The 27,432-nt window shown below is 37.4% G+C and overlaps 2 protein-coding genes across 2 annotated transcripts; one reads left to right on the top strand and one right to left on the bottom strand.

Moving 5' to 3' along the window:
• The first annotated feature begins 2,765 nt into the window (after window positions 1-2,765).
• LOC140149766 (bile acid-CoA:amino acid N-acyltransferase-like) lies at window positions 2,766-20,310 on the top strand. Its single transcript, XM_072171818.1, has 9 exons — window positions 2,766-3,038; window positions 6,945-7,205; window positions 7,923-8,189; window positions 8,854-9,035; window positions 10,866-10,982; window positions 12,966-13,051; window positions 15,588-15,693; window positions 16,089-16,293; window positions 19,705-20,310. Exons 1-9 carry the CDS (start codon window positions 2,834-2,836, stop codon window positions 19,830-19,832), a joined length of 1,557 nt encoding a protein of 518 aa, XP_072027919.1. The 5' UTR covers window positions 2,766-2,833; the 3' UTR covers window positions 19,833-20,310.
• A 164-nt stretch (window positions 20,311-20,474) lies between these two features.
• LOC140149779 (uncharacterized) lies at window positions 20,475-26,872 on the bottom strand. Its single transcript, XM_072171829.1, has 3 exons — window positions 26,842-26,872; window positions 22,751-22,864; window positions 20,475-21,918 (listed from the first exon to the last, which is right to left on the bottom strand). Exons 2-3 carry the CDS (start codon window positions 22,837-22,839, stop codon window positions 20,661-20,663), a joined length of 1,347 nt encoding a protein of 448 aa, XP_072027930.1. The 5' UTR covers window positions 22,840-22,864; window positions 26,842-26,872; the 3' UTR covers window positions 20,475-20,660.
• Between the last annotated feature and the right edge of the window lie 560 nt (window positions 26,873-27,432).

Here is a 27,432-nt window from a genome sequence, read left to right on the forward strand (position 1 = left end):
GCTGACATGGGCCCCTTGCTATCCTGCTGTTTTGTTACAAGAAGCAAGAATATGATCATCTAGCTGACAACTTTCTGCTCTCATAAACAATGAAATCAGGTCAAATACTTAAAAACCCCATCCATAAAACAAGATTGTGGGACAGGCTTTTACAATGAGAGTTCATGATAATTAGTAGGTTTTTAGCGGGTTCGCCGTTGGACAAGTTTAGAACTGTCAAGCTTTCATCAGCTCTGACTTTTTCAGGACAAATACCTAAGTATGACACATGTAGGCTGCTCCTTGCCTACTGATGGCTCTGAAAAGAGCCGTTCACTGAAGACTGTCCCTTGTCAACAGAGAACAAGCCGACTTTCTGCTAATGTAAAAGTTTTTGGTGGCATTAAAAAGATCATTTCACTGTATACCGACAGTCAACAGAAAAAACACGCCAGAAACTTGCTAATTGTTACTAAACAAGATATTAACATTGTGCTGCATAGTTATCCAAAAATCATTATCCAAAATGTTGGACATTGGGCTCCAGAGGTCTAAATGGGGTCCAGAATACCAAGTAGATAACATACCAAGTATGTCATCATCACCATCATTAAGTAGTAGATAAAGGATGAGGAAGAGACCATTACCATAGATAATCGATGTCATGTTGAGGTATGTTGAGCATCAATTAGTAGGTTTTTAGCGGGTTCGCATGTTGAGCATGTTAGTCGCTCTGAAGGCGAGACCCGGAAGGGGTCGAGCCTTCCGAGCGACTATCATGCGAACATGTGTCTCATGACACCATCACACGCAGATAACATGCTAAGTATATGTCATCCACACCCTGATGAGCAGTAGATAACATACCAAATATGTCATCCACACCTTGATCAGCAGGAGGTAAGTATATGTCATCCAAAACTCTGATCAGCAGTAGATAACATCCCAAGTATGTCATCCATACCTTGATCAGCAGTAGATAACACATACCAAGTATGTCATCCATACCTTGATCAGCAGTAGATAACATACCAAATATGTCATCCTCACCCTGATCAGAAGTGGATAACATATCAAGTGTGTCATCCACACCCTGATCAGCAGTAGATAGCATACTGAATATGTCTATACCATGGTACCAGGGGCGCACGCCCGCTCGGCGCCCCCTCTATAGAAAATTCCTAGATCTGCCCCTGTATACCCTGATTAACAATAGCAGATAAAATACTAAGTATGTCATCCATGCCTGATCCTCAGTAGATAGCTAGATAACAGCCTAGCAAGTACCTGATCAGTAGTATATAGCACACCAAGAATGTCATCACCATGATCACTCAGCAATATATTGCATGCCAAGTATGTCATCCGCAACCATCATTTTGGCCAGTCAATTCAAGAGGGGGAACAAGCAATTTTTGGTTGGCCAAGAGGGGGGAAGCCTATTTTTGGCACACATTTACGGGGCATCTTTTAAATAACATGCTCTAAAAGTTTTAGGAAAATAGCACCGAAACGTTCAAATATGCAAATTCGCCATGCTCCAGTCACATCATAGATCTAGGCCATTTATGGTTTGCATTGGGAACCTCAAAATTTGGCATGTACAAAGGGAGGGAGCAAAGATTTTTTGGCAGGCCGAAAGGGGCAAGCAATTTTGGCACACCATTTGGAAATTTTACCCCAGGGCTCATAAGGGATGGTGCAATAATTATGTGTAGGGCCTACCCCCGTGGTGGTGAATTATAGTGGGGAAAAGATTTTTGGCAGGCCAAAGGGGGGCAAGCATTTTGGCAGGTTGAAAGGGAGGGGTCAAGCGATTTTTGGCAGGTCGAAAGGGGGCAATCGATTTTTAGCACATATTTTGGGCACCATTTCTATATTAGGCCTACACCCTAAAATGGTGTAGGAAAATGTTAGGAGCATGTTCAAATATGCAGTAATGCACAATTCGCATTATATGATAAGACAATTTAAGGTTTTAAATTCAGGTTCCCAAAATCTTGCATGTGTGTGTGTGGGGGATTTTTGGCACATCAAAGGGGGGAGGTAGTTTTGGCACGTGAAAAGGGGGGCAAAGATTTTTTGGCACAAGGGGGGGCAAGACCATTTTGAGAATTCACCACCCCGGGGGTACACATATCATTGCACCACCCTAAATTATTGCACAGCCCAATCAGAGAGCTTTTAATACAGAGCCCGCTTCAGAGTGTAGATACCGCAGATGTCTTTTTTAAAGAGAGTTCTTGTTTTTGTCACAATCAACACAGAGTTTATCAACCCATTAATCAGTAGCCCAATTGGGTGACTTTTGAAGATGATTTTCCGGAGACTTGTCGGATTGTTTCCAACTTCTTCGCTAGAGTCAAAGAAGCCAATCATTAAAAACAAATTAATAACTTCATTATTATCCCCATTTGTAGTGTAGTATAGAAACCAGGCCCGTACGCAGGATTTTTTTTGGGGGGGTGCTGATTTTGAAAAAGTGGACTTTTTTCCAAAAGGGGGGGGCGATTTTATGAAAAGTGGAATATTTGGACCTTTTTTGACCAAAAAACTGTAAAAAAACCTGATTTTTTTGCTCGCTACGCTCGCAAATTCTTAAATTTTGGGACTTTTTGTATACTTTTGCAAATTTGGGGAGGTGCGGTCGCACCCCCCGCACCCCCTGCGTACGGGCCTGATAGAAACCATTCCAAATCAAGGGTTAGAGTAAAATTGTGCGACTTTTAGTGATTTGGGCGTAAAATGTTGGTAATCCGTCATCATCATCAACATCAAGTGCCGGGGAACTGTCAGATCGTGGTAATTTTAAGCTTATCAAAGTTTAGCTTTACTATCTTTTCGACTATATTGAATGGCACCGTTTAAGTTTGTCACGCGAGGTTTGTGGCAGCTTAGCCTCTACACAAAAAGCTCAAATATTGGGGTCACGTCAGTGCAGCTGCAGCAGTGCATGACAACTGAACTTCATAAGCTTACTGAAACTCGTCATTTTAACACATCAACACGGGGCTGTTACGTTCCCAGCAGTAAACACTCGAGACGATTGGAGGGAACAGGTAAAAATATTTATAGGGTAGGACTACCAATTATCGGACAATGCCAGTTATCGGACGATTACATGGTTTGGACCATGTGGAGTTGTTTCTTCAAGTCAACATGAATTTATATCGCATCAAATGAAAGACCAGATACTTACTGCATTTAAATGGCTGCCTTGCAGCTGGTTCCGTTATTATTATTTACGCAAATACGAGCGTGAATGGACTGAGTATGCCTCTTTATTATTAAAAACATGTTACTTATGAGGTAGCGTAATTTGGCATGACCAATTTGTGTGGGTCTTGAGCTTTTCATAATTTACTAAAACTGATATATTTTTATTATTATGTTTGTAAAACTGTGTAGGTTCTGCAGCAACATCTGACATGACCGGTTGCTAACAACGCTTCGGCTGAATGAAGTGTCCGATAATTGGCTTGTAAAATCTGCGCATGCCCAATTACCGGACACCCTCTGGCCTTCATATATAAACAGTTGCCAGCCAGCCGGCGCTGTATGTCAATTAACATGTTGCACTTTGTTAGGTGTATTTTAGCTTATTTTAGCTTAGTTGAGAACGCAAATAGGGTTTGATGTTAAGTTTAAGTTATATTATAATGTTATGATTAAAATAGTTGATGCGCCTACAATGTATAGGCCTACATTGTACCTAAATGTGGTTTGCGGTGGGGAAAATGCCAACGTGAAGTATCAGACAATGTCCAAATATAACCCACAATCATGAAGGAATAGACACAAACTTAACTGCATTTGGTTGAGTTGAAAAAATAGATGTGTGCCGTTAGTTTTGCGGGTGTCCGGTAACTGGCTGCGTAGTGTCCGATAACTGGCATAGGCGTCCGATAACTGGCAAGATGCCTCAATGTGGTTTTCAATCCATATATCTATAATGGCTTGTCTCATCAATTCAAATTTTATGTTACATTTAGGGCTGTCTTTGGTCATTACGTGGATGTTCTATAGTTGGGAAAATATTCTTCAGTTTTTTAAATATTGAGCAAATTGCTTAAGTGTCCGATAATTGGTAGTCCTACCCTATATGCTGCTTGCTGTAATAGGTGTAAGAACATTGATTCAGTCCAGACTACTCTCAGTTAGGAAGTACGTACTTCAGTTTTGTTTGGGGTCAAGTCAAGAAGTGGACCCAAACTTATTTGAAATATAAATTATAATGACCCTTTTTATACCAAATTCATTACCCATATTTATACCGGGGCACATCGAAAAATTTTGGTGGGTACATCACTACATGTATGCTTTTGGAGCTGTGAACAACTTGAAGTAAAATCAAATCAAGGGTCTTTCTTGACTTTCTGGTTGAAAATCGCCTGAAAAAACCTTGCAGAGCTGAAATGATCAAAATCAAGGGTCTTTCGGAGCTCTATTTTGGTCAAATATAGGGGGTCTTTCGGAGCTGCGAAATCAAAAAAGGTCATTTGTGTTGAGTGCCCTTTCCTCCCCCCTGGGTTTAAACTAACCTTGGCAATGACCCATACTTATTACCATCATTAAGAATCAACAAGTGCAGACTACCCCTGTCCCCCGGGAGACTACCGGTAGTATCGGGCCATCATGATAATAACGTGAACACACACATTACCAACCACATCAAAGCAACACTGATAATTATACCACTTATTAATTATAATGTGAAAACAAAGGGGTCATTTATACCAGTGTGAAAAAAAAAAGTACTACTACCTGTTCAATTAGCTTAGATTCTTGTATTTTTAAGATATTTGAAAAAAATAAAAAAATTGGTCAAAGTCATGGGTCTAAGGCTGTGCTAACACTTTTCTTTGATGACTTTGACCACAATGTTTTATTTTTTCAAATATCTTAAAAATGCAAGAATCTAAGCTAATTGAACAGACAGTAGTCTAGAGTCTTGAGTCCTACTCCGGAAAAATACAGAACTAATTTTTTTGAATAAAAAAAATATTATCCTGTTTTGCTAAATGAAACATAGCTAAATCCTAATCCTTTAGTTAGTCCTACATGTATAACTAGTGATAAAAGTCAAATTTTAATATTTAGCCAATTTTTAAGGACCAAAAACATGCGTTTTTCAGAGTGTTTTTCGTATGCTGTGACAATCAAGCCCAAAGATTTGTACTACAGTGTAAGACTATCAGATGCATTCTAAATTTTGGAAAAGGCATGTTTCATTCTTATAACCAACCATTTAATTAAAGTACGGTTAAAACACAAAAAAGTGAAAATTAGAGCAAAAGCTCGGCATAATACTCAAGATTTTGAATCTGTGATTTTTGTGACTCGATTGTCAGAAAACATGCCGAAAATGCATGTTTTTGCCTCATTTTTCAAGAAATTAGTATGTAATAGTGAACTTTTTTTTTTTATCTCCAGTTACGGTAGGACTAAATGAATGATTAGGATTGAGCTGTTTCATTTGGCAGAACTTGATAATATTTTTTAATCCCAAAAAATTAGTGCTTTATTTTTCTGGAATGGGGAGTAGTAATATCATGTCTTTATGACTATATTTCTTTTCAATTGCAGGTACAGTACATAGAATGGGGGACATTGAGGCAGAGCTGAGTGAGGGCATACAAAAATGTACAACAATCATGCCCTCAATTCCGCCAGTGAACCCCACCATTCAGTGATTGTATTTTAAAATTGAATTTGGTTTTGAGTAAATATTGATGTGCATTAAGGAATACAAAACAGCATTTACTTTCCTCTGGGACTTTCCTAAGCCTACCTCGGTTCATCCTGTGGTCACAGTTTTTTTTAACACAAGGGCACCCGTGTGTGTTTTTGAGCATATTGTACTGCATAATTTTATAATTTTTATACAGCGATTGTCTGAAAGCATCCAGGCATTAACGATATTTGTTATAAATGCATTTAAATGTATGAACTGTTGTTTACTCCAGGGGAGGGGGTACTTGGATTTTGGCTGGGTACCCATGATCGATCCAAAAAAAGCGAGATTAGTGATAGCGATAGGGACTCCCACTGGGGTATCAAATCTGTAATCACTTTCCTGCTACAGGTATCCCCAGCATAAAAATCTGGGTAAAATCAGGGTCTATATTAACCAAATTGGAAATATATAATATGTTATGAAAATGAAATAGGAGATCCAGGGTTCCTGGAGGCAAACCCTACCAGGGCAAGATTTCAGTAAAAATATACCCTTAGCGGGTCAACCAGATTTCTATAAAAATATAGGACTAGTTTTAGGTGAAAGTATACTCCAACTGAAACTAGATTTATACTATAGCCATGAAATCCAAGAGTTCTTATTCTCTCTCTAGAGACTGACTTTAAACTTAAGTCTGCAAACATCCAAAATTGGGTAAGTTGTTCAGATACATGTACATTGTAGTACCGTACATGACATTTCGTCTTTCATATTCCACTATTGTCAACTTTCATTACATTTTCATGTGTAGAGCTTGTAGTTCAATTAGGGTTGGCACTAACCTGCAGTCTATGCAGTACCAGGGTTGGCATTAACCTGCGGTCTATGCAGTTCCACCAATTTTAACCACTTGGAACCCCAAATTCAATTTCCCATACCAGCGTTGGAAATAGCTGGTATCGCATTTATGTAACAAAATGCTACATAATTTTAAATCAATTTGCTACACAATTTTGGAGTTAAGTAGCATTTTTATGCCATAGACTTACACACTGAAGTATGTGAATGTACCATGAGAAAAGTAATGAAAGCACATTTTGTTACGCATAAAAAAATGCTTAATTCCAACACTGACATCCCATACATGTACATGTTACAGAACTTGTAAATGTAAAATGAGTCTGTGGAACCCCAATCTGCATGGACCCAAGTTTTGTCCAAGTTGCAGGAATCATTGATTTTGAAAATTTAATCTTCTGTTAATTATTCCGTACTATTACATTGCCAGCTATTCTCGTACGCACCATGTCTTCCTCAGCCAGAGCTACTGCCACGTCATGTGTCTCTCTCCAAGCATCTCCTAATACCTCCTTGATGGATGAGATTGTCACCATTGAAGTAGCTGGGCTGATGCCTGGACAACCAGTTACATTGAATACGTACTTTGACAACGAGGATAAACAATTTGAAACTTATGCCCATTATACAAGTGATGAAAATGGAACAGTGAACACAACCAATCATGCTTCACAAGGTGGAAACTTTATAGGTGAGTTAAATCAATAACATTATCTTTTAGATCATGAGTTTGGTTGGTTTTAAGTTAAAAACCTGGGTGCTAACTTGCGAAAATACACATAGCAGTTTTTAAGGCATCCAACACCAATGATGCATCCACATGTAGGATGTTGTTCGAAACTGTCATTCTTTAGAAAATGCACAAACAGGTTTGAACTAGGGGGAGGATTGCCATAGGCGATGTTGACATTATGACAACAATAGGCATACATGTATATGCTAACAAAAGAAATTGGAAGGTTATCATTCACACTATATACATTGTATATGTGTAACAATTGAATAACAAACTGTCCTTTATGAAAAATGCCTTCATAGTGTCAATGTTTGGATTTGAATTATAAGAAAAATGTCTAAAAGTTACCACTAAACCAACATAAATTTATGGCCCTCTAAATCTCTAGAGACGACCACTTTCACCACCAATATTTTGGAAATTCATATTCTCAAATCTTACTTAAGTTCACCTCCAGGAAATTCTGGTGAACAGTTCATAAGGATAGCAAATGGATAATCAACACCTTTGTATACCGCCAATTAAGCAGGGGTTACTTACTTGTCAGGCACAGCTAAAATGCATTTGTACCTTACAGGCCTGCACACTTTTTAAAAGATGTATCTTACTGATTTTTAAATTTTCAACTTATGTTCATATAATATTTTTCACTTTCTGTCTTCCTGTCAACAGGTATTGAGCCAATGGGTATGTTCTGGAGTATGGTAGCATGTCCAGGCGTTAGACACGGCACGAGATACATGAAGCGTGATATTTCCAAACCATTAGTAATTGATATATCTGTGCATGATGGACACCTGAGCCAAGATGATGTAAGGGTTGATAAGTCCCCTATGGCTGCTACATCTGTTGGGAGATGGTACAAGGGGAATAATGTTGAATTAATCAAAGTGGAAGGAGGAAAATATAACTTGCAAGGCACTTTAGTTAAACCAAAAGGTATACTTGCAGTACCGGTACTTGAATCATATGAGCACATGTATTTTCATAAATGTTGATCAAAGGGGTGGGGTAGAACACAACACATCACTTGTAAAACCAGGAACCATTGTAACTTTAAGATCATTAAAGTCTAGGTGACACCATTGATGGTTGACAACCTGAAAACAAAATTTACCGAATAGGACGTCTTTGGAGGCAAATAACCTCAAATTGGCAGACTTAACAAAAAGTTTTGGTCTTTGGGTGGACTTATTTCTAAATAGGCAACAACCAACAAATGGTGTTCAATGGAGTTAGTTTGTTTGTTTTTTCTCTATAAAAAGGCATGGCAAAAGAAAGAACCCCATAAAAATTATAAATATAGATCAAATGTGTAGGCCCTACTCAGAACTGTTTGGAAACATAGCTGTTAGTTCAAGAATTAGCACTCATAAATCCAGTTTGAGAAATGAGCTTTATATTATTTAAAAATGGGCACCCCTAGTGAACAGGCTTGTGTTCAGGGTAGTGGCTGATCCTACTTGTCCTGCTTCCAGCTGTTGTTACCCAGTCACTCTAACTCTCTATATTTTAGAAGCTACTATTGGTACATGTAATTTGAATATTGAGAAAAATGTTAATAAATCTGATCTCTATATTCCCTTTTGTTTTTCTCTTCAAGGTCCAGGACCATTTCCAGCTGTTGTAGATATGTTTGGTGGGGTATTACCGGGTTGCAATGAAATAAGAGCAGCTCTTTTAGCAAGTCATGGCTTTGCAGCACTTTCTCTGGGATATTTCTGGGAAACTGAGGAAGTCTCATCGATGATTGCAGTAGAACAACTTCAGATGGAATATTTTGAAGTATGTAAACAATTTCAAGTAACTGAAAACTTTGTCCATTCTTTGCTTTTATGAAATGAAATCTGGTTTCGCCAATTGTCGTTTGACAAAACTTTTTCAATAAGAAGGGAACACTCCATATGCAGCCCTAGTTTTGTTAGTGATGGAGAGTGTTATAAATGTTGATTATATTTCTCATTTGTTCTTCAAAACATTATATTACTTTGACCTTTTCAAGTTCCATTAGAGATGGAGAAGGTTAGGACCAGCATGTAATGAAACCAATCATTCATGTTTATGGGATTATACATTAGTTAACAGATTTTCCCCAACTCACGATTATCCTTCATTGAGTTATCAGACTTTCTCCTGCTTTTGAGGGAACGGTGGCTCAGTGGTTACGGCCTTGGACTCATAATCTGAGAGCTTGCTCGACGTGCGTGGGTTCGATTCCCCGTCCCACCACCGTGTTGCGCCCTTGGGCAAAGCGCTTTGCCTCGCTTGCCTCACCCCACCCAGGTGCAATGGGAAGCTGTTAGGGGTATTCACAGTCGTTGTACTGATGGACCCTGCGCCACTTGTAGGCTGCAAACGTGGTTCCGACATATTCTAATGACGGCGGAATAAATGTAAAGCGCTTAGAGGCTGTTTACGGCATAAAGCGCTATATAAATGTCTACATTTATTTTTTTTATTTATTTTGTTTCCTCAGTTTAAGGTTTATATATTTCCCTAAACATTAGTATTACAATGTACAAATGTTTTCATTCTGTTCAGTGTAAAAAGCATAAATTTGCTACATGTAATAGCTTTGGGTCTCCAGAGACCTGGGGGACTCATGTTTGGTTTGGGTAGAGATGTGTCACCGAGAATTTGTGGACCCATCCATATATACCAGTTTGTCAAGAAATTTGGACCCATCGCTATACCAAAAGTCAAATTTTTAGACAAAATTTAATGTAAATTCGTCGGCTGTATTCCATAGTGCCGTATAGTGATTTTTGGTCATTTTTTTGAAAATTGGCACATATGTTTTTAATGATGTTCTCTTTCATTTTTTCTAAGTCTCATCAGTCATAATTAGCTAATTAATTAGTAATTAATTAATTAAATGTGGCGTATAGTTACAAAGTGACATTTTTGTATTCCATAGTGGCGTATCGACCATACGCCACTTTTTATACACATTTTATAATTATGAAATATCGGCAAAAATGAAAAACATCGTATGTCATAGTGGCGTGCACGATATCGGACCTATACGCCACTATGGAATACAAACAAACTAAAAGTAACGCCATAGGGATTACACGGCGACCGAGGTGGCGTCACGGTTAACGTAAGGTTAGGGTATAGCGTTTTGTTCGTTTTCCATAGTGACGTATAGTTTTATTGTCAGTTTGCCAGCAATAGTATGTATTTATTTCTTTTGAAATATATATAACAATAAAATCTATTTAGTTTACTACAGAAATTTCACATCATTTACAAAATATAATGAATGTCTGATTTACACAACTCGATTTTAAATCGGCATTTCTTCAAACCCGATTTTCTCGAAAAGTTGTTTATTCGCGGCGTCCCACTATACGCCACTATGGAATACGGACGACGAATTGCCCAAATTTTAGGCAAATTTCAACAATTTCGGCTACAGTTTCAGGAAATATTTTGGAAAAATGTCCCATCTATATACCAAATTTATAGGCTTAGAAAAATGGGTCATTGATACCAAATGGATAAAAATAAGACACATGTTTGCAATACACCCCTGTATGGTCATTTGTACAGAGTCCCCCCCCCCCCGGGTTCAAAGGATGGTATTAAACATATTCTGTTGTTAATCCTCAGGAAGCTGTAGATTGGTTAAATAGTCAACCTTATATCCAGCCTGGTGGTATTGGTACAGTGGGAGTATGTAAGGGAGGTGAAATGGCAACTGCAATGGCTATACACTTTCCTGACAAGGTATGTTTGCCTATTGCATACTTATAAGAAGGAAAAAAAACTTTGTGTAGCTTGCAGGCAAATATTTTTGTGGCCTGGAAAGTGAGGGTGTGAGGGAGATAAATGTTAACTACAGCTGCAATATAGCTATATGCATTTTCTGAATATGAAGAGCTTGGTTCCAAACCATGTTAAGTCCACAAACGCATGTTTCTGATTTACCTGTGTGACATTGCAATGGGTTTTGATGCTATAGATAGAGTAATTTCAGTTGGATGCACCATTACAAAGAAAATAGTGGATGGATGCACAGTAACAATACTGTGTAAGGCCTTTGGTTCCCAAATGAGAACAATAGTCTGCATATTGTTAAGTAGCATTGTTGTGGTAAATTGTTTGTTGATGGTACAACTCATTGTTGTTAATGTCAAACTTGTAATTGTGATTGTATCACACAAGTAAATGAGAAACATGTGGTCATGGACTCACATCTACATGTAACATGGTTTGGAAATTAGCTCTTCATATATATACTCGATATGGGTGTGCACATATGCACAAACACACCCTCATTAAATTTAAATAACAATAGAAAGGAATTGTGGAATAATGTGATGAACTGATGATGAATCATTCAGTTGACGATTGTGGGTTCCTTCAGTCTATCATTACTCGCAATGTGGAAAGGGTAGGTCACTATATATAGTATAATATAATTATTATTATATGAAAATTTCAAACCCACCCCTGGAATTACTTTTTCTGTCAGGATTGTTCCTTCTGCAAAATGATTTAAAAAACCTTTTGAATCAACTCAATCGGACAATCCGTTGCGAAGATACAGTCTTTTAAAGATTCACAAAATTGGCCATTTTTACCCCATTTTTAGGAAAATCCTGATTTTGTCATAAATTTGCATATTCATGAAGCGATAATTGTGGGAATAAAGCCAAAGAAGGCATGAGATGTATTGTTTTTGTTTATTTAATGTTCATTTATGGAAATATTAAAAATCCAGGGTCATAATTGCTATATTTGCTTCTTTACAACATTTTTAAAATGGCTGAAATCACAAAAATAACTCTTTTGCCAGGTCTTTTAAGGTAAATATGTGTGGTTTTCACCATTGAGGGCGCTATTATGTGCCAATTATGACCTTCAAAGGCCTGTATTTCCTAAACTACACAACCAAATTGTCTGATTTTTTTACATTTTTTTGCTCTGAGGGTCTAGATTGTAAAACTGAATATAGCATAATTGTACATCTTTGGGAAAATAGTTTTATTTGATGACAAAAATTTATTTTGTGCGTAACGTTTTTATGCGTGACCGTACAAAAATGCTATATTCACCTTCATTACTGAAAGCAGAAAATTTTCTATCTAATTAGGTAGTCGGGTTTGCACAGAAGTTACTAGGAGACAAATTATATGGAATTCAAAATGCCCAAAAGTTTTCCAACTGCTGCAGAATCTGTTACAATTTCCACCATACATTTGTGTGTGTAGGCAGGGGTACACACAATAGCTAGCATTGTGGCCACCCTAATAGTATTCATGTGTTATAATACAAAGGTACAAAATTTATTTTGAACATTCTCAATTTCTAAATGCAAATAGTGCACAAACTATTTAATTCTATAGTAAATCAATAATACTTGTTTACATAGTAAACCCATGGTCCCGACAGTGCTGGTATGAACTCCCACCCTTCTGACACACTTTTCTTATTACAAATCTGATTATTAATCATCAAACCGTGGACATAATGTTATACCCATAACCATGATTACCATAAGGAGGGGACATTATAAGCTTCATTATTTCTAAAGGAAAGTAGCACTCTTTGCAAAAGTTCTTGTAAGCGAGGTCATCCATTGTCTTGGTGTTATGAATACATGCTCATAAAATATGGCTGTAAAGTCCATGGTTCAGTCCCAATTGCAGATTATTTTTAATGTATGGCATCACATGTCACATGATTTCTCTCTTTTTTTGTCACTAGATAAGAGCTACAATTGGGATATCCACATGTGGATCATTTACATTGTGCCCTACTACATACAAGGGTAAAACATATCCATATGCACAGTAAGTTGATATTATTGTTTGTGTTCAGGCTTTTACTTTTAAGAAAGGAGCATGAAGTCATCAGAACTCATATACTCAGTCAAAAACATGTTGAAATGAATCTATTATACACGTAATGTACCCAGTGTACTCCATTGCTTATGTGTATATGTGCTGACATTATTAAATTTAACTGAAATAATAATTATATGGACTTGTTTTGCCATGCACTAGACAAAAACTTTGATATTACGGTGCATTCTTCGCAATTAGCATGCAATGCACTGTACCATTACACTGCAGGTACAACAACTACATGCACAAACCTTTGTGGTACTCACATTGATATGGCAATTATTGTTCCATTGTGGCAATATACCTCCAGAGGTACACAGATGGTGTATGGGGGTATTTTTCCCCAAAATATTTTTCTTGCCCCCTCCTCCACTTTTGAGGCAAAACCCCCCAAATTATGTAAATTTCCACTTTTTATGCGACAATTTTGCCCCCTGAAATTCACTTAGCCCCCCCAAAAAAAAAATTCTGGTGCCACCACTGTACATATCATATATAAACATCAAAAAACATGGTAGCTTTGTAATGCACTTCTGTATGAAAACCATAGAAATATTTAAGTGCATTGAAAGAGAAACCATTCTTTTTATGTATTCAGGGGTCTATTTCACTAAACTTTTACCCTTTCGTAACTCAGGTAACCGTTCGTAATGTTACGAATACCCAATACTAGACGTAACTTTACGAAGGGTTCCTGTAGTAAATTCCTATTACTTACGAAGGGTACCATTCGTAAGTATGCTTAGTGAAATGGAACTTACGACTCGTCGTAAGTTACGAATGATTTTGAGACTTACGAAGCTTCGTAATCGTAAAGTTTAGTGAAATGGACCCCAGACCTTGTAAAAATTATGCAAGAAAATGCACAGTTTATATTTGAAAATTTCACATTATACCAACCTTAAACTAATTCTCTTCTTCTATCTGTGTATGTGAGAAGTGCTGTATTTGGTGACACTTTACCCAAATTAACCAAGAAGAAACACTTGTAAGTTGCAATCAAAACTACTTGTGGCAAATATTTCATTATAGAATTTCATAATTGGTGTTATATCACCATTTATTGCATTTTCACATTTTTTTAGAAAAGTAGTTTGTGGGCAAACCCAGCAATCTGGTTCAAAAACATTTCAAGTCCCACGATTGTTTACTACTTCACTGTATGACACATTTGTTTCCAAATCATAACTACAGCTTCTTGTACTGACCATTGGGTCACATTCACTTATTTCAAAGCAGAGTCATTTGATTTATTGAGAGTGCAAAACTGCAAATGCCATTTTTTTCTTCAACTTTCAATGGGATTTCAACATTTTTTAAAATTTTCCCCCGCTCCCCGTGCCAAAATGCTACACCACTGGTGACATTCAGCATTTGCAGGCAAGATTTTCATAATTTTTTCCATTTCATAATTTGTTCCATATGTCAGGAATGATATCATAATTATACTGAAAGTTTTCCACCATTGAAAGTAACATCCCATTATGTTTAAATATACATTATGTGCCCTTCATATTCATTGATACACCCTGTATGCATAATAACGTATGATTTTACATACATTTGTACACCTACAAACTTTACTGGAGTTACTGCTTACTGGGTATTTTGGTGAACCTGTTTCTAGATTTTGTACGCATACATAGACATGTAGTACTTACTCACACATGAAATTACTTTTACTTTCTGAATGCAATGAATAATAGTAATACCATGACATACATTTTTATAGCTTACAATACATGTATATAATATGTAAGATCAAATCATTGAGGTCAGATATCACCATTAGACCATTTCCTTTACAGCTTTATTGCTATGCACATATGTGACATAATCAAGGGGAAGGAGTCACATGTCTGCAATTTTCAATTAGGAAGTTTCTGGCAGTTTATGAATGCTACATTTTGATGCAAACCCCATCAAAATCGGACATATGGTTACCGAGTTATGAGAAATTTATCAATGGCTGAAAACAAAAGAATTTGAACACTGTTTTGCCAATATCTCGAAAACAATTTTAGTGACATCTGACTCATTCCTCTTGATCATGTCACATATATACACAAATAATGTTTTGCAGCAATTTAAATTTGCTCTAATTTTGAAAGGTATGTACCCCGGGGATGTGCCATAATAGTCAAATCTTTAACCAAGATTGTTGTTAAGTTTGTTTCATGTTGTGGTACGTGTACCTTCATTAGTAATTAGTTAAAGTGTTTAAGAAAGGGGGAATAATTCATTAATAATGTGCTTATTGACTTTTGGAAGTCCCTATTAAGTGCTGTAAAACTCATTGCCTTATTTCTCAGAATTTCATAATTCATGCTACTCATGGTTAATTTTACATCTAATCTCATTACATGGGCGGGTTGTCATGGAAAATTATTGACCAAACTTGAGGTGCACCAAAGTATAGACAACACTTTCAGGTTAACATTCTACATCTATACTCTCTCATCTCTTTGAATTGTCATTGCAGATTGTCTCCACCAGATGAGGTTTCTGAAGAGCATACTGGATTCTCGAAGGATGGCCATATTTGCCTCAAAGATTTCTTCCCAACTGCAGATGATAATTTTCAAGAGGTATGCTAGATTACTGTTCTTGTCCTGCTGCTTTTTTAATTGATACATTTTTATCTTTATCACGTATTGAATAAGAATATGGAATAAATCACAAATATGTAGAGGGGACTAGATCACGATGAAGGTTATCTTCCTTATGTTAGCAACAGTGTTTAGTGTCGAGAATACAGGAAAATATGAGTGTGTAAATAAACATGACATTCTGTCACACAATCTGCACATTCTACTTCTTATGATTGTTCTGTACCTAGCCCTTCAAGGCCACATGATGAGGAACTGTCCTTATGCCAAGCAATGTAATTATTATTAAATGCCGCTGATCAACCTTATGCCACCACCTGTCTATTAGTATTTGTAATAACAACCATTTGGTCTTGTATGTTTGTTCATTTCAGTTTGACAGAATCAAGTGCCCAGCACTGATCATATGTGGTGATAATGATGATTGTGTTCCCAATGATCACAGTGATAGAATAGCAGGGTTAATCCAAAACAATGGACATGATAATCCTTGTGAATTCATTAAATACCCAGGAGCAGGACATCTCATAGAACCACCATATGTACCTGTTTGTACATTTTCATATCAGCATCCGTGGGGTAAGTGGAAATTGGTTATAATTTTCCAAAGATATTTTAATCGGGTTTTGTCACCCCATGTTAACCTTGTTTACATTTTTACATAAAATTTCAAAGGTACTGACATCAGTGTCTTATAACTACTCTCTGCCCGTGTTTGCTCCTCAGACATGCAAAAGTAGTAATTCCTTTTTGATGCTAAAGTGTAATTAAAGCATTGAGAAAATCTATTGAACTTTTTGAGTAGATTATGAGACAACATATTTGAACTTGTTGAATCCCAAATATGCTGTAAATGTCTTTTAAGAATTCAAATTGGGATGAGCAATTCAACAAACAAGCCCACATCAACATCCGATATGAATATGCTGTAGATGTCTTTTAAAAATTCAAATTTGGATGAGCAATTCAACAGACAAGCACACATCAACATCTGATATGAATGTACTAAAACAAATCGCATGTACATGTATAAACCCACATGTGGCTATATCTATATTAAAGCTAACCTCTGATTTTTCAAAATGTTTTTGAAACAAGGAAGCACCTGTGTATACAGTCAGTCTACTCTGAAGTACAAAGTACAGACGCTGACACATTGTGCCGACTTTGAAGGCACGCATACCTTCAGCAGAGACGCAGCACTATGCACTGTTAACGCGCTGTATATGTGCGTTTTGTCAGAGTGGACAAACTGTATGCCCAGTAGTAATTTTGGCATGATTATAATGTTCAAAGCATGTTAATTCTTGGTTCTTGGTTGTGTAATCTTTAAAAGCTGATCTCAGCTATACTAGGATGAAAAGTACACCAGACGTCTACAGCCCGTGGACATACAAAAAATAACATAGGGTGCGAAGCAAATCCAAATAAGCCAACGAAAAACCAAATGGTGAGCTATATACAAGGTTCGAATTCATTTAAAGGATATATAGTCCATGAAGAGGCTGCATCTCCCTTGTTACTGGCGCTGCAACACTCTTGAAAACGGGCACAGATGGTGCGATGTGTAGAACTGCTGCTGGTGGTAGCCTGTTCCAAACTGCAATGGCTCTTGGGTAGAATGCATATTTGTATGCATTTATAGTAGGAATGAGCAAGTTGACAAATTTCAATGGGTAATCAGTTCTTGCTGATATGTGAGTTGCCCTTTGAATACAAGATGGGGGAGTTATGTGCACTAGTCCATACTGGATCCTGTAGAACATGCAAGACTGTTGTATTAGTCGTCTAACATGTAGTGAGTCCCAGTTGAGTTTGTTTACAAGAGGTGACACATGTGTTTCTCTGCGGTAATCAGAGAAAACAAATCTGGCTGCATTTCTTTGAACCTGTTCCAGTCAATTGATTTCGGTGGTTGTGAGTCCCAGTTGAGTTTGTTTACAAGAGGTGACACATGTGTTTCTCTGCGGTAATCAGAGAAAACAAATCTGGCTGCATTTCTTTGAACCTGTTCCAGTCGATTGATTTCGGTGGTTGTACACAGGTTCCAAACTTCACTTGCGTACTCGATTTGTGGTCTCACAAGTGTTTGATACGATTTGTCTTTGACATCAGTTGAACAGGGGGACAAAGTTCTCCGCAGGAGACCTAGTGTACGGCTGGCTTTATTGATGACTTTAGTACAGTGGTCGTTCCAGTTCAGGTTATGCGAAATAGTAACACCTAAATAGTCATGTTGTTGGACTATATTCAAGTTTTCCCCAAGGAGATTGTATTGACATAATACAGGGTTTCTTTTGCGTGTGATGTTTAACACTGCACACTTCTTGACATTGAATTGCATTAACCACTTGCCAGACCATTCAGCTAGGAAGTCAAGATCTTTCTGTAAGATTTCTTGGTCATCTGAGTTCTTTATCTCTCTGTACAATATGCTGTCATCAGCAAAAAGCTTGATTTTTGACTGTATTTGTTCGTTAATATCATTGATGTATAATAGAAATAAGACCGGTCCAAGGACCGACCCTTGTGGGACACCTGAGGTAACATCAACCCAGTTGGAATGAGTTCCATTAACTGAGACAGTTTGTTTCCTGTTTGAAAGGGAACTATTTATCCATGCAAGGGTGCTGTTTCTGATGCCATAGTACTCTAATTCGAACCTTGGTGTTACTTTTGACACAACTATGTCCATGTCCAAGCATGTCAGTGATATGTGTCGCTCTATTAACTTCCATCTCAGGAACATGTTTAGAATACGTCGGCACATTGATTTTGACTGTTGTAACCATCTTGCTAGGTCGCTGATCACCTCTCGTTTGGACTATGCCAATGCTTTGTTGTACGGGGTCAAAAGCAGAGACCTTAAATGTCTCCAGTCGCTTCAAAACAGAGCGGCTCGTTTGGTGTTTCGTGTTCCTTGAGACCAGAATACGGAAGTTCTATTGTCTGATCTGCACTGGCTGCCGGTGAATGACAGGATTTTGTTTAAAAACATGCTCTGTGTGTACAAGTGTCTTAACCATGAAGCTCCGCCATACCTTTCTGACTGTCTGTGCAAACGCTTACCTGGAAGGGAAGGTATGAGATCTGGACATGATTCTACTCGACTGTACGAGCCGCGAACCAACTTAGTAACAGCGGGTGATCGGTCATTCCAGGCTTTTGCTCCAAGGGAATGGAATAAGCTGCCGATCACCCTGCGTGAATCAATTTCTGTGTCAAGTTTTAAAGGGAAATTAAAAACCCATCTTTTCCCACGTTTTTAGTTTGTGTATGACACCACTGCCCACATGCTTTTAAAATTTTGATGTGTATTTTATGTATAGGCTTTTTTTTAAATTGCCTATTTTAATTTGTCTTAATTTTGTTTTTAATAACTATGCTGCTCATATTCTTGTGTTTTTAAAAATGTATTAATATGTATAATGCTTGTATTATGTATATGCGCTGTGATCGCTTGAAATGGCGCTTAATAAATGCCTTTGTAATAATAATAATAATAATTTTGAAGACAGATGTTGGTGCGAAACTTTATCAAAAGCTTTACTAAAATCGAGTAAGATGACATCAGTTTGGCCTTTCCGATTGATTGTTTCTGTCCAGTCATTAACGGAGGTAATGAGCTGTGTCACAGTTGATAAGTGATCACTAGCTGATGTTAATGACATAATTCACACAAGCATGTCCAACAGTGCAGGTAATGGCAATGGGCAAGGAAGGTGATCTGAATGAAGATACCTAGTCAGCACTTTTATACAGAGCATAAACAACCATCATGCTGATGTGAAAGGTTCTTGGGTACATTCAAACAAACTAAACCACCACAACATTATCACCATAAATATATCAAAAGGGTAACCTTTAGGTTGCATGATGGTATCTGTATCCTTTAATTTAGCCCCCCCCTTCCTCCATTACTAGTACTTATACTTCCATTACAGTATTTCAGAAGATTGTGCATCTTTGTGTTGTCACATTATTTTGCAGGTATTTTCCGGTGGGGTGGAACACCTCGAGACCATGCTCATGCTTGTGAAGCTGCTTGGAAGAAAGTTCTGGCCTTCTTGCAGGAACATATGGTGGACAAGAAGCAAACAGTTACCAGCAAGTTGTGAACAGTATTTCTTTGCTTTTTGATCAATGCACAAATCAATGCAATTCGTATTTTTAAAGAGGATCATTCAATTAACCAAAATTATTATGATTCTAATGGCAAGTATTATATTGTTTGAATTTATGTCAAGCTGAAATCAGTGGAAACATATTAACACAATCTTTTAACACAGAATTCCTGTGAGTTAGGACCTTCTTGACGCATGCAGTAACAAAAGCCGAATAATTTTCGCCTATTATAATATGAATAATCTTTAACAGGCAACACTTGATATAATAAGTAACTCATTGAACTTTTTATTTTACTGAAATAAATTTATTGTATTAACTGTAAAGCAGCTGTAAAACACTGATATAATTATAAAATTAGTGCACGTTGAATAATGCTATGGTAAAGATTATAATATACATGTAATGCTCAACTGTAATTAGTTCAAAGTATTACTTTTAATCATCCTAAAGTATGGAGATCAATAAATTATATGATGTTATATTAACATTCAAACAAAATCATCTCTGATTTCTGTTTTATTGCACTTACATACTTACATTAGGTTCACAATTTATGGGATGCTCTATTATTTTTATTTAACATTCATGGCAGTGATGTACTCCATAATCAAGGTGAATTTTTATTTTAAACTAACTGGCCTAAAAGAAGATGCATATCGCCTTTTTCCCCCAATTTAGTTTTGGTTGGTTAGAAAAGTCAACCTTATAAACACATCCAACATAATTATACTAACAGCGTTTTAACACATTTACTGAAAAATATGCTTGCTTGTTTTGGTCATATTTCAAGACTGAAATTTTAGGAAAGCAGATTCATACTAGTTGTTTTCTGATTCGGAGTAAGTAAAATCCATGGATATTTTCAGATTTGGTTTTCCCTTTTTGATATCTTCTATTCTGGTCAGGAACTCCCTTTTCTTGTTCAAATGACTGGAAACATCCACATGAACAATTTCGAGCATACTCAAAATAGTCTCCAACACAGCTTCTGTGGTAGTGCGCTTGCATTCTCGAAGGTCGAGGTACCTCAGTGTATGATTATGACACAGATATCTTACACCTTCATCAGTGATAGAGTTGCATCCTCGGAGGTTAAGAACCTGGAGTTGTAGCATGTAGTTTGAGATCATCTTGACAATTGTATTTGTTACACTGGCAGATTGACATAATGCTAATTCATGTAAATTTGTCAAACCTTTTGCAATGTTAGCAAAAGCAGGTGGCGAAAAGAATAACATTGGTCCAGGAAGCCATAGATTCTTGATGGAGCTTCTGCAGCTGATGATACTTAGAAAGTCATCTAGATCGGCAGCCCTCCGTATCATCGGCATGTATCTAAAGCTCTCCAGTACAACCAAATTCTCACCAATAAGAAAGAGTATATCCTCCAAAACATTGGTATCTCTGTTGTAATCGTAGTCAAAATGCATAAGATGTAAAGTCTGTAGCTTTGGAATGCTTTTTGTCAATTGTGCAACAGCAGCTACTGACACTCCAGAGCAGTGGTAAAGAGAAATGTGTCTTAAATTTGTGCATCCACTAAGATGACTAAAGAGAGCATTTGTAAGTCTCGCATCAGGAATGGTCAAGATAGATACGCGAGCCCGTTTTTGTTTCCATGTAAGTTTACTCTGTTTCGCTGGTTTCTTCTTGTGTATTTGACGTCCATGAAAGGTAAGTTGGATATTTGTTATACCGTGTGAAATGAATGACATATCATTAGATAGCTCATTGCCCATTCCCATAGTAAATGATGGAAGAGGAGTAGAAAAAGAATGCTTTGTTGGTGGCAAATATGACAAGTGTTTAAGGTTGGGACAATTTTCTCGAAGAAACCCAAGGATTCCAGGGCTCACAATATTCAAATATATTGTCTGCAACGATACCCCACAGTATGTGGTTAAGAAAGTTAAAGCAGCCTCTTCCTCGCGTGGGAACTCCCAAACTTGAGGAGCTAGTGACATAAAAGATCTTGAGAGTCTTGATGGAAAAGCTGAATAGTCTCCTAGTGGCCACAGGCTCACCCATGTCCATAGAATACTGTCCTTCATGAGATTGTTCCATCTTTGGCATACCCTGTAAAATAAAAGTATTGCAACAAATTAACAAGAATATTTGGCAGCAAAATGAAAGCTAATTGCACTGTTTTGGGTTTCAAACAGGGTGTTTGTCAGTTGCCACCCTTATCGACTCATTGTGATATTTATGTGCTCCTGGCCTATTCCTCTTTGGATTTGCATGGTGCTATTGTGATCATGTGATCAAGTTGCTCAAAATAGCAGTCGCAAAACGTAACTATCAGTTTGTTTATTTCTTCTTTACCCTGGGTTCAGATTTTGAGAACAATTTAAGTATCCTTCCTTCTGTTATTCAGGGGTGTAGCAAGAGCCGTGGGGCACAGTGTGGGGGCGCCCTTTTGACATCTCCTCTATCAGCCCTATCCCTAACCCACTTCATTTTCACTTTTGCTCGGGCCCCTGAACCCTTGTGACCCCTGGACTTCATCCACCCTGTCCACCCGCTTGCTACTGTAACACCCCTGCTGTTATTCCATATGGCCCAGCAATATGTTGAATTTTACTCCTTTTGATGTATATTCTCTCATAATGAAACATGACTTTCAGCATGTAAATCAGAGAGGTGTAAACATAACAAATGCTGTCAACTGCTCAAAAAAGCATGATATCATTATTTGCAAAACAACAAGTTTGACTTCCAACATATTTTTTTTAATAAATTTGAGCGAAACAAGCACTGTACATGAAACTACTCATGACTATGATTAAAGGCACTTGAGTAATTCAACATAAGTTGATTCAAAATTAAATCTTGTTCAAAGATTGATATCCAACAGCCGCCTTATTGACGATACCATCTTACAGTTTTTGTGGTTCCATTAGCGACATACCTGGCTGCTTGTCCCCTATCTTTGAGAGACAGAAATGAGAACACTTTGAAGATGACATCATCAATTAAAATGCCAATTCCATCAGCCATAGTTTTTCCCTTAGATTTGTGATTCCTGCAATGTCAATATATTGAAATTACTATCTTTACTCAACAGTTTAATTAACAGTCAACTTAAAAACAAAGTTATTTCTGGCTAAAAGCATAGATACTAAAAATAAATTTTTAGTATCTATGCTAAAAGTAAGCAATTGGGCATATCATTAACATAGTCATGATGCAACCTTTGAGACTACAATCAAAGAAGTTAATGTTGGCACACTCGGGCATACTAAAGTAAATCGCCACCCCTCTCCCCCAGTTTGTCCGGCAAGGTCCGTAGAGCTGGCAAAGTAATTGCTCGCGGGCAACTCAACCCAAACCTCCACGTGGTGTCGGATGGATAACGCTAACTTGGGCCCAGGGGAACAGGGTTGGATGCGAGGAAGTCAAGCTAGCGAAGGATCATGCAAAGTAATTTGACCACGTTTTAGCCCTTCCTCGGCTGACTCAGCCTGGTGTGGCTCTGAAGAGACACCGTTTGGTTTTTACCATGCAGACAGAGGAACAATATGGAGTTTAGTGTACGAGCAGATACTCAGGAGATATCAACGAGCTAGGCACGAAGAGGATAGAAACAAATAAGATGCAGTGAAGCAGAAAATACGTATTGTGACTGAATGGAGTTATACAGGTGCAACTTGACAAAGGAGTGAGTACTGGCGCAAATAACCTCAGTAGTTGAAAGCGCCATACAAATCAACCAAAAACAAAAAAACAAAATCTCCCCCAGTCCAATGTTGATGAAAGCACTTTTTCCATTGGGCTCTCCAGTCTCCCCAACATTGATTGAGGGGGAATGGGGGAGGGTAGGGGAAAGGAGAAGGTACATGTATGTACTTCTCATCAAACATAGTTATACTAATTTCACTTACTATCAGAGCGGCAATGAAGAGTTCCAACATATTGTCAAGGTGTGCCAACTATTAAATTCATCTTGTAAGAACAACTCGTGTCTCACAAGTTTTGATTATTTTGAGAATATTGCATCAGAGAAGACCTTCACAGCATGTGGGTAATGGGCGTGACTGTATCTGCTATAATTCATAATTGGCCATTTTCAATGTATTTGAACAGATTTTCAATGTATAGTTTTGTTTTGTCCCCCTTTTTGTCTATTAAAGTTTTAGAGGAAATATCCTGGCCCCTCTGGATCTGCCTCTATACAGAGAAGATGTAAGGAAGAGGATGTTGATCCAGCTATCCTCAGACAAAACTATATGTATGAGACCGCTCATTCAAAGTAAATGATGCATTACCCTCTATAGCCGCTAAACAATAGAATACCACAATGGGTTTGAACCCGGGACGGATGTGATACATAAGTTGCAGCTAACTAGTTTTAGGGATAGGTCAGTGCTTGAATGTCATCATGCCATGCGTACCATACATGCAGGCCCTGTCATGCAGCAATTTTTCATATAAAATATGACGAATTATAATTTCCGTCACTTCTTGTCACTTTCAGCCTCTATTTTTATGATAGAGGATGTTTTCAATTATCAGAATATCTTTATTAGGTTTACAGGAAATGACAGGAAAATACATAAAAATATTCAATAGAAATGATCAACAATCATCAATTCTTTAAAAATATCCTAAAAAATTCTTCTTTAGAAATTTATATGTTTACAAAAAAGTGCAGATTGTTGGGGAAATTTTACAATACTCGATTTCTTTCTTGTATTATCCACATGTGGTATCCCATCCAACAGTAGGTCCTCAAAAGGAGTATTTCTTGATCCTAGCATCCTCTTTGTATGGCCTTTTCAGTAGATATCCACGAAAAAAGCTTATTCCCAAAATTTCAGTTGATTCCGATTTTGCGTTTATGAGTTATGCATGATTATTTGTATTACACTGCTCCGTAGACAATGTGTTGTAATTCAAAATGAAATTAAAATTTCACGATATCTTTGCCAAACGAATTAATCTGCAAGAAATATTTTGTACATAAACATCATGTAGCCAGAGGTTTCCATTGATATAAAAATCTCAATTTTTTTGAGAAAAGTGGGGGGATGATGCTGTGGATCACAAAATAAATTTTCGACAAAATCGCTATAGAAACGTTGCAAATATTTCCCATTCTGAAGTGCAAATCAGTCAACTGTTAGCAGTCTCACACATCACATCAAAGTGGATGTCCAACTACTTCAGAATAAAGGACTATGAATACGGGTATGAATATAGATGCGATAGGATTACCTACGGGATTATTAGTGCCGTACTATTACGCTGACTTTCGTATTCGGCGAGGAGTTGTTTACAAACAGAGAGGTAGACAAAGGGCCTGTCAAAACTGTTCCGCTTGTCCAAATACTCAAGTATCAAAAGGATGGTCCACAATAGAGTGATTCATGCAACATGAATAGGGGATTAAAAAACTGTGAAGTGGGACCATGGCATGTGCTTCTTTTGTCCACTTTGCCATCAAGATTTCGAATGAAAACAGTTCAGACCCAGAACAAGATCATGTCAGAAATTAATATTTTGTTCTGGGTCTGATTATTCGGACTACGGGATTATCTCAATTGTATAATTCTGTTAACCCTCCTCTTCCTTACATCTTCTCTGCTCTAGTCTATATCAAAATATTGATTGGTCCCAATTATATTTAACAAAATGTAGACTCCAGGGCCGTAGCAAGGTTGAAAATGTGGAATGCCATAGCTCGAGATACTCTAGCTAAAATACAGGTTTACATTTACTATCTTACATTATCTTGCTGTATTTCAGCTAGAGCTCCAAACGACAAGCTTCCGGGTCTTTTTGGATAAGAATACTGTTACGTAAGATGAAGAAGAAACCCGCCTCGGAGCCCGCCCTATTCATTATTTCATTGTACTTATTGCAATTTGCCTCCACACATTACGTAATCAACACAAAGCTTTTGTGAGGATTAGTGAGTGGATAAGAAATTGACAGTGGAGGAGACGAAGGACACGCCGATTGTTAGTTGTCAATCATGAATTGCCGCAACGTATTAATATTTTACTGCATGGCATTCCGCAAACACCAAGACAAATTATGCCATATTTTTCCAAAGATCATCTCATATGAAGTAAGCTGAATGCGATCTGTACTTTTGTAACATTCCGATCGCTTTTGATCACCTATTATCGGCGAATTTGCTTGAAAACATGTGAGTTCATGTTGTGTAAACATAATTAGCATAGACACAAATGAAATTACGATGCAATACAATGCAATTTGAATGCGCAGCAGATCTATAGAAATAACCTTGCCCGGTTTTATGCAGAATTAGACCCTGTCTGGGTAGTGCCGTACTATTACGCTGACTTTCGTATTCGGCGAGGAGGACGATTTCGACCTCCCGGTTTGTTTACAAACAGAGAGGTAGACAAAAAACCGTTCAGCGTGTCCAAACACTCAAGTATCAGAAGGATGGTCCACAATAGCGTGATTCACGTAACCTGAATAGGGATTAAAAAGCTGTCACGTAGAACCATGTGCTTCTATTGTCCAATTTGCCATCAAGATTTCATATGGAAACAGTTCAGACCCAGTACAAGATCATGTCAGAAATTAATATTTTGTTCTGGGTCTGATTATTCGGACTACTGTCTGGGCAGCCATCACAAATGTGGGGTGGCCAAATTACAAATATATGCCCAAATTGAAATAAAGATTGCTTGCTACGGCCCTGGTAGACTCATATTTTCTCTTTCAATTTTTTGCATACACATTTCCCACTGTACACCTACCTTGTAGCATATTAAGATTGTATGCACTATGCATTCATGCATGTCAACAGAAAAAAGTACCCTTACAACCTCAGATCGTGCATGTTATGTCATTTCCTGTAAGACCTGTTCTTGCTACTACATTGCACCGTCCTACCAGTTTAATACAGGCCTATTCATAGAATTTATCAATGTCAGTCACTGCCTACCATGGTTATACACACTTTCAGATAATAATGAGCTTTTAATTGGATTTATATACTGCATTTATTACATGTCGACTCACCATCAAAATTGCAGAAGTTTGTTTACATTTTCATTTCCCAGCCGCAGACTGAATGAACTGCCTAAACACAGCTTGCAACCTATTTGCGCTGCATACGGGCACACACCACTAAATAAACGTCCCATTGAAATACATGTGAAAATACAAGAAAGTAAGTTTGCTTTTCTACTATACCCCATGTAACAATATTTTTGATATTTTGATCGCACCAAAAAAGATAAAATTTTTATTTAAATTTGATTTTTGGGCCTCATCCCCCACTTTTCTTTAAAAAATTGAGATTTTTATACCACTGGAAACCTCTAGCTACATAGGCCCTATAAATGTTTTATGTTTATGTCCAAAAAAATTCTTGCAGATTAATTCGTTTAGCAACAATATCGTCAAATTTGAATTACAACACTGGCCTATGGGCAGTGTAATAGGCCTACTAATCATGCGTAACTCGCGAACACAAAATCGGTACCAACTGACATTGGTGGGAATAAGCTTTTTTCGTTGATATCTACTGAAAATGTCATAAAAAGAGAATGCAAGGATCACGAAATACTCCTAGACAAACTTGAGAGATATGAACCCCGGAACAGTGCC

This window comes from Amphiura filiformis, chromosome 1 (genome assembly GCF_039555335.1).
Source record: "Amphiura filiformis chromosome 1, Afil_fr2py, whole genome shotgun sequence".
NCBI lineage: Eukaryota > Metazoa > Echinodermata > Ophiuroidea > Amphilepidida > Amphiuridae > Amphiura > Amphiura filiformis.

Coding starts and splice junctions, on each gene's coding strand:
- LOC140149779 (XM_072171829.1), bottom strand. CDS start 22,839: ATGGCTGATGGAATTGGCATTTTAATTGATGATGTCATCTTCAAAGTG. Junction 21,919..22,750: donor GATAGGGGACAAGCAGCCAG/GTATGTCGCTAA, acceptor TTTATTTTACAG/GGTATGCCAAAGATGGAACA.
- LOC140149766 (XM_072171818.1), top strand. CDS start 2,834: ATGGCACCGTTTAAGTTTGTCACGCGAGGTTTGTGGCAGCTTAGCCTC. Junction 8,190..8,853: donor CACTTTAGTTAAACCAAAAG/GTATACTTGCAG, acceptor TTTCTCTTCAAG/GTCCAGGACCATTTCCAGCT. Junction 15,694..16,088: donor CAGATGATAATTTTCAAGAG/GTATGCTAGATT, acceptor TGTTCATTTCAG/TTTGACAGAATCAAGTGCCC.